Source organism: Ruditapes philippinarum, unplaced genomic scaffold (assembly GCF_026571515.1).
Source record: "Ruditapes philippinarum isolate M1 unplaced genomic scaffold, ASM2657151v2 ctg1780_1_1_1_1, whole genome shotgun sequence".
NCBI classification, from domain to species: domain Eukaryota; kingdom Metazoa; phylum Mollusca; class Bivalvia; order Venerida; family Veneridae; genus Ruditapes; species Ruditapes philippinarum.
Window position 1 is genome coordinate 66,222 of NW_026857615.1, and position 8,456 is coordinate 74,677.

At 32.1% G+C, this 8,456-nt stretch overlaps 1 protein-coding gene across 1 annotated transcript; it reads left to right on the forward strand.

Moving 5' to 3' along the window:
• Window positions 1–4,789: 4,789 nt before the first annotated feature.
• LOC132750353 (uncharacterized) lies at window positions 4,790–5,929 on the forward strand. Its single transcript, XM_060740319.1, has one exon. The coding sequence runs from the start codon at window positions 4,790–4,792 to the stop codon at window positions 5,927–5,929; it is 1,140 nt and encodes a 379-aa protein (XP_060596302.1).
• Window positions 5,930–8,456: the final 2,527 nt, after the last annotated feature.

An 8,456-nucleotide genomic window follows, 5' to 3' on the forward strand; every position in this document is an offset into this window, starting at 1 on the left:
TTGCAACGCCGTTGGTTTATTTTGTGGTTGACCTAAATTCGTCAACCATGTGTTAACAAAACGAGCTCATTTTACCATTTATGATAATAACTGTTTTACAGCTAAAGAAATATGATTGTGTATTTTTAAGAATGTTCAAGAAACTAATGTAAAAATATTATGCTGTAATGGACAAGTAAAGTCAATCTGTAAGTTAAAACAAACAAGTTAAAATCAGATTCTGTAGGCCCTGCTAATAAAGCCTAAAACGAAAGTTTGTTACCAATTACATGTGCTTAGAAATATCATAGGTATTATTTTACCAATGTTGTTTACCGTCAAAACATCAGAGACAAACATGCATAGATGCATAAAATAGATGAACTGGAGACAATTTCATTCAAGTTACCAAAAAATGTGATCGTCGAGTCAAGCAAAAAATGCAGCCCGTTTCCTAGACATGTTTAGGAAAACAATAGGGTATGTCCAGACATCTGACAACGCTTTTTATAATGGCAAAAAATAAAATGTAAAAATATACATAAATAAAGTAATTGTCAGTCTTCTTGAAATATAGACAAATGTCTGGCAAATTTCAAGTATGAACAACTTCTGATACTTACGCATTTATTATATATTAGTTTCAAGGATATGCATTGTTTTATATTTAAATGGAATATTAAGTTACCTTTTTTAAATGATTTAAAAGTTAGAAGTAATTTGTAAAGCAAAATCAATGAACGCATCCAAGACGAACAAAAAGCAGTCACAGACTGCCAATTCCTCCTCTAAACAGAGAAATATATTTTAGAAAAAAATTTTTTAGATTAAATATACATCAAAGGCCAATAGCTCAAAAGTTGATATATGGGACCTATTCACCCATGAAATGTCAAGCTGATGTCTCTTGAACATATCAAGTTATAGCAGGAAAAGAAGCAAATTAGGCATAAAAAAAGGACAATAACACGAAATATATAGATGAGTACATTCCTTCTTACTCTAATTTATCCTCAAATTAAGTTTCGAATCTCTAAAGCTTTAAAGGAACTCAATAAACTCAAATGAGATCCCAAAGCCTCAAGCCATAACTTTAAAAAAATCTTATCTAGATCAGCTGGTGCACTTAAAATAGAAAGATATACAAAATATAATTAAGAAATACAATGTATACTCAGAAATATATTTAAAATCGTAGTTTTGTGCTATTCTTAGCCTGATTTGAGTGTAAGCGATGAAACATTTCCACTTTTGAGTCATTTTTCACAATAAGAATAATTATTTTGGAAAAAGGAGCGAATGATCTGAAATTTTGCACTGTCTAAATTAAATAATGTTTCAAATTGATATTGTAAAAACTTTTCCAGTTATGTTCTGGCCGAAAATAAAACATGGAAAATAACAAAGAGCAATAAGGTAAAAATATGAAAATGAGAATCATCATGTTTGTACAATGCATTTCTCCACAAATGAGATCTAACCACCTTTGAAGTTGATATCTCAAATACTTTTCGAGTTAAACTCAAGATAAAAATTAGCATGAAAATAACAAAAGAAAATAACTTAAAAGTTGTGATGGTTAGTTATCACTATTGTGCACTGCACACATAAACTGATACCTCTATCTGTGAAGTTTCAAATTGATATCCGAAATACTTAATAAATTATACTTTGGACATAAAAAGAACGAAAAATAACAAAAGATAATATCTCAAAAAAATATAATGGACAAAGTTATCATTTCTGTGCATTGTATTCCTTCTTAATGATATCTATTAACCTATAAAGTTTTAAATTCATATCTTAAATACTTTTCAGGTAAAATGAAAAAAATAGAAAGGACCATAACTCTTAAGGGTGTCGTGATTATTCTTGTGCACTGTACTTCTTAATGAGATATACTAGTATTTATTTATGAAGTTTCGAGTTGATATCTCAAATACAGTTTGAGTTACGCACCTGACAAAAAAATGTAGAACATTTTTTTTTCATTTAATGACGACTTCGTCACATGTCTTAAACATAAAACTTGTTTCCGCTAATTTTACAACGCATACGAAAAAACTCCCTTAAATATCATAACCTAATAAAGATAACAACGTATACATTCCTTTGAAGTGTAGTCATTGCATGCCAAGATACTGACATAATTCTGTAACGAATAAAGAGCGTGCATTTGTTCAATACTTATATTAGAAAGTAAAAATATTAATGCTAAATTGTAAAATTTTGGTTTTAATTAATATTCACGGGCGGTGGAAGGTTGATGTCCATACTAAAAGTGTCTCTGATAATTACAAAATCTTCAAATAGTAAAACAATTGTGTGTAAGGGTATTTTCTTTTTTCTTTATACCATGTTCGGATGCAGATCCTAAAAATCAATAGTTTATTCTATAGATGAACATAGAAAATGCTTTAATAGATTCCATATCGGTATTAGATATTAATATTCTTTAACGTTAATGTAAAAGGATTTCCACATCGTTGCACCAGGTTCTACCAATACATTGAATTGATTTTCACATTCTATGAGAAAATGTGAGTTAGAGTGTATAGTTATTAACATAAATAATCATATCAACAATAGAAATGAAAAGTTTAAAACAAACTTTATGAAAGTAGTATTATGTCATTTTGCTTGTTAAGAAAACTACAATGCATGTAGGTACACATTTCGATGATTTATCGCGATGGTTTTAATTTCGAAGTCTCGAGCATTTACACTTAAGTCGCCTTTACAAATTTAAAGCAATGCGTAAATTTCATAAAATAAAGGCTTAAACTCAAAATATAAATTATTAACAGAAATAAATAAAGAGAAATAGTGATCCGAAAATCACTGAAAATTACAGCAAAACGACTTTAAATAAAAGATACATCTGTAGAATCATGCTTTATTTAAGACATAAAATGTGTAATCATTTTAGGTACCTGTCCTAGATTGAAATGCTTGCTTCATAAATAGCGAAAACAGAATCCCCAAAGAAAGCCCGACACGGCAAAAATGAAAATGTTGCAAGCTCGGTGTGACTGAGCCTGTTCATGGACTGTATTGGGGAGTCCAAGTTACCGTCCGCGCCCCCTAGCACCGGCTTTAGCAGAATTGAACATTTAAAACACGAAAATGGTGGAAGTTTGAATTTAAAAACATCCGCAGATGTGTTCATACGGCGATTATTATGGAAGATTCAATGTGACACAGTAATGCAATCCCAAGTAAAAGAATGCGTGTGCCCTAAACAAGAAAACAATGGGCAGAACTAAATAGAAAGGAATTTTGAAAGGGGTTATGAGGTTATGAAGCCTGCATATCACAGACAAGACGTCAAAAGAAAAATTCAAAAAGCAGGCAACATATCCTAAGGGCGATTATAAAGTATTTAAATAGGAATACTGAAACCATCCAAGTTGAAAAGGGCCAAAAAGAAGAAACTATAAGTACCACAAAACATGTAAAAACAACAACAATGTCGTGCTGAACGACCTTCCAGGATATAAAATATAACATCTAATAATAAGTTTAATCGTGATCAGAGTAACCAATGCCTTAATATCTCTGCTTTTGTGTAGCTGACTGAAACTGATATATGAAATTCTATTGAAACTGTCAAATGAAATTCAATAAAATCTTGTAATGTTGTTAAGGATAAACTGAAAAGGATACCCCCAACACACCTAGGGCAGCCTTTATTCTATATTTTATATAAAGGTAAAAAGGCTCTTCTCAAAGTAAAGAATATTGTGTACGAATCAAAATAAATGCTCCGGCAACTGCATTCGAAATGATACGGTACAGCAATTTTTTTATTATAGAAAAAAATACCATTGAAACTTCATCCATCATAGTTATAATGATTTTTTTATGTATTTTTACATGTATTTTACGGATTACTCGCAGGTATGCATTTTTGAACCAAACTTATACATTTCGATGTAAGGGAGAATAAAGAGCAAACAACTATCTTAAAAGAAGGAAATTCTCATATGATTTAGTAGCACTGTTCAACATGTTATAAGTCTTCGTATGATTAGAGAAATCAGATAAGGTTTTAGATCTATATTTTTGCTCTTTGACTATATCTGAACTGTCATCGCTTTCTCCGGAAGAATTTATCGGACGAATCGCCTTACATGATTTTATATTTAACCCCTGTGATGCTGGGCACAACTAAAATATTAACATAAATAAGGTGTTTAATATTGATTGCGACGTGTTATCACTTATGAAATATGGAATTTACAACGGTTCTGTTGTACTAAATATGGAAGTTAAAACCGTCTAAAATGTTTAATTTGTACTGTGATATATTTCCTAAATTTGGAAGTTTAAACGACTTATAATGTACTTCACGATATTGTCTTAAATTTGGAAGCTGCTACAAAATACGGTGTTTTATGTACTGTGATACGTTGTGTTACATTTAGAAGTTACAACTTGGCTTAGTCGTTTTAATATACTGTGATATCTTGTGTTGACTTTAAAAGGTACAACTCAGCAAAGGTATTTGACATGTTTTGTGTTATGATGATGATTCAAATACTAATCATCGAAAATGAAAATTTGTACAAGGATTTGTCTAAAATGTCTTTTTTTCAGTTATGTGATGATAAATATTTTCATCTGTTTCATTTATTTACATGACAATAAATGGAGTGCAAGAAAAGAGTATTTCAAGGGTGTAACACTGAAAGAACGGACGTTTGATCAAAATGTTAAACACGAGAAAACTTCGATATTTACTACGCATGGTATCAAAGTAATGAATCAGATAAATGTGTCGAAATTTGATCATCCCCTTCTTGCAAAAATGATAACTGAAAAACAAGCATATTGTAATGGAAATCTTATATCTTACAATAAATATTGCGTTATTTTGCGACAAGTAGTAATAAACATAAACAAATCTTCATCTTTTAGTAAAGGCGGTGAGAATATAAGTGAGGTAATTTCACAAAAAGAACAAGATGAGCTCATTGAAACAAAACCAGGATTTTTTCAAATGCATTGTGATACAAAACCAAATAAGACATTTTTCAACAAGGTTGGTCATTTAAAGAATTGGGCTGACTCGTTAGAAATTACAAGTAAGGTTCGGTCTGCAACTATAACAGAAGATCTTCTTACGATTGCTATTGTACGGTATGACTACGCCAATTTATACTGGGTCATGGTAGATGTCTATAATATATTCTTTATAACATCGATTCTAGAAATAAATCCAGAAAACATTCACATTTTGATTGTAGACACACATCCAATATCGATTGTTGACAAAATATGGACCTTGTTATTTCCAAAAGTCACCAGCATTGGCCATTACGGATCGAACGACACAATCATGTTTAAGACACTCCTATGGGGATTGCACAGGGGAGAAAGTCCACTTCTGAAAAACGGAAATTTTAGATCGTTCCCTTTTCTGGAAGAATTTAGAAATTTTGTTTTATTAAAGACATCTTATCGTCGAATAACACATCCTATCAATTGTTATAACTTGACAATAACAATAGTCTTACGGAGGGATTATGTTGCACATCCAAGAAATCCATCTGGGAAAGTAGGTCGCAAAATAGCAAATGAAATTGAACTATTGAATAAAGTTTCGATAGCATTCAGAAATCACAGTGTTAGAGGCATTCAACTTGATCATTATACCGTTGATGAACAGATTCGACTAACTTCGCAAACAGACATTCTTGTTGGCATGCACGGGGCAGGACTGTCGCACGTGTTGTTTATTCCTAAACATGCGTCACTGATTGAGTTATTTCCAAGTACTTATTCAACCATCAGTCACTTCGAGTTTATAGCTAGATGGCGAAGAATAAATTATTTCAAGTGGAAAAATTTAGACCGAAAAATGGAAGTGGATAAATACACAACTAAAGTAGATGTTAAAGTTGTGACTGATTTATTGTTGCAAGCACAAAAAAGAATGTGCTCATAAATAGAATAACACTTAAATATCTGCTTAGAGCGTTGTTTTAAATGTAATAACCCCCCCCCCCCCTGGTATAAGACTGTTTCCCATTTGAGTTTTTTCTTTCGAGACAAAAGTATCTGCTGCTGTATTTTAAGTGATTGAAGTGGTCAGGATAAGGTCGTCACTGAACAGTGTAGTATATTGAAATTAATAAGTTACATACTGCTGGATAAGTTGGCATTGACAATTCTCTGTTTTACCATCTAAAAGGTCAATTATGTTATTTATAATCATCCCAAAGTAAGTTTTTAAAAACATGTTTTGTCTTTGGATATCAACAGATGAAAGAAACTTAGTTATTTAAAAACCTTGGTCTGGAAAAATTGAATTTTAATTGTTGTTTTTTTTGTCGTTGTTCTTGATTTATTATCATTATTTTCTTGTTCTTGATTTATTATCATTATTTTCCGCTAGGTTTTCACAAGAATTAATATTTTGATCTATAATCAATGGCATGTACGTTTATGCTAATGTCGAATAAAAATGGCGATGAAACGGGTGAATAGTTTGCAAGCTACTGACATGGTATTTATTTAAGCAAAAGGTGATAGATAGGTGACGTCAAGATAAAAGTGGTGTCAATAAATATTGAAGCACTCCATGAATATTTAATTTATTATAACGCACTTGAGTAAAATTATAGAAATGGTTGACACATTATAATTAGTTACGTTCTATTAAAGATGGTTATGGCATCATTAAGACTGTTTTAATGTGTTGACAAGGGAGCTTAGTATATAAGTTGATATATTTGAATCTACCACTGCTCTAGCGTGTACAGAAGTTATTAGTTCCTTGCGAAAGTGAAGACACTTAGACCTGGTAAACTGCTTGACAGCCTGCCCAGGAATGATGCAGTGGCTGAACTGTGCTCTGGTAAAATCAATTTGACTTACTGCCGTGATCCGGATAGAAAACTACAAACACCATTAAATCCTTGAATTTCTATTGTTACAGATTCATCTCTACTGTAAATGTTTATTGACGTATCAAGCAAAGTACATGTAGAAATAAACATAACACTCTATACTGATAACATTGCGTTAAAAACATTACCAGAAAAGACAGAGAGAAGACATTCAAGGCAAATGCACGACAAATGTACACATTTTTTCCTGGTCTAGTCTATGAAATGCATAATTTAAGTTTCCTAAGTACCCTTACATTCAATATATAGGAACCTGTGTTATGTTTATATGTTATTCACATAGAAACCATTTAAAACATTCAGTCTGCACTTAAACAATAATTGATTTTGATAATATTTTATTTGGATTTTAAGTCACTATAACGTTCACAAGACGTCTTTCTAGCTTCCCTGGTGATAAAAAAACTTGAGTGCCCGGTCTCATCCAATATGAATCCTTTCGAGATGCACAAGATGTCATAAAGAACTCTTCCAGAATGACTATTCCACGGTTTTCAGCGAAGCTAAGTATATAAGTTGATATATTTGAATCTACCTCTGCTCTGGTATGTACAGAAGTTATCAGTGTAAAAGTGAAGACAACAAGTACTGATTAACTGCTTGACAGCCTGCCTAGGATCGAAGCGGTGGCTGAACTGTGCTCTTGTAAAATCAAGTTGGCTTACAGTCGTGATCCGGATAGAAAACTACCAACACCACCACATCCTTGAATTTCTGTTGTTACAGATTCATCTGTGGTCTCTTCTGTAAATGTTTATTGACGTATCAAGCAAAGTACATGCAGATTCAATTTTATGAAATAAACATAACATTTTATACTGATTACACTGCGTTAAAAACATTACCCGAAAAGAAAGAGAGAAGACATTCAAGGCAAATGTACGACAAATGTACACATTTTTCCTGGTCTAGTCTATGAAATGCATAATTTAAGTTTCATTATGTGCGTATTCCATGCTAAATGGGGGTTCATACGCCCTTTCAGGCACTGAGAGTACGGACCCATAATTTTTTTATTGATTTTCAAATCAATTGGTCGGGTGGTTACGATCGTTGCCTTCAAATGACTTGCCTCTCACCACTGTAAGTTGTAATCCTGCAAGGAACTTCAGATTCTTTCATGTGAGGAAATTACCTTTTGTGAGAGAAAGTTATCCAGCTAGCTTACGGAACGTCGGTTGTTCATCACAGGTGCCGTCTCCCTCCACCAGTTAAGCTAGAACGTCGCCATATGACTTTTACAACCAAAACAAACAAACAATAACTAAAAAAGCCGTTGCTATCATTTATTATTTCTTCATCAAATTGTATGCAACATTAATCTTTTAAAAGCGTTATAGACACATATTACGTTTTACTTTCCGCATGAAGCATTTGAACAATACAAATTTCTCCATACATCATCTGAGTGAATGAGTCCCCAGATTAAATGTATTTATTCCATTATTCCTGTACATATTTGACCTTTTCTTGGCTCTTCGTAGGAAACATTGTGGAAGCTTCCTAAGAACAAATCGATATTACGATTTGTTATGCAGTTTGATATCCCCATTTCAATATTGA

Bases quoted from the DNA above. Each gene is read 5' to 3' on its own strand.
- LOC132750353 (XM_060740319.1), top strand. From the start codon at position 4,790: ATGATAACTGAAAAACAAGCATATTGTAATGGAAATCTTATATCTTAC.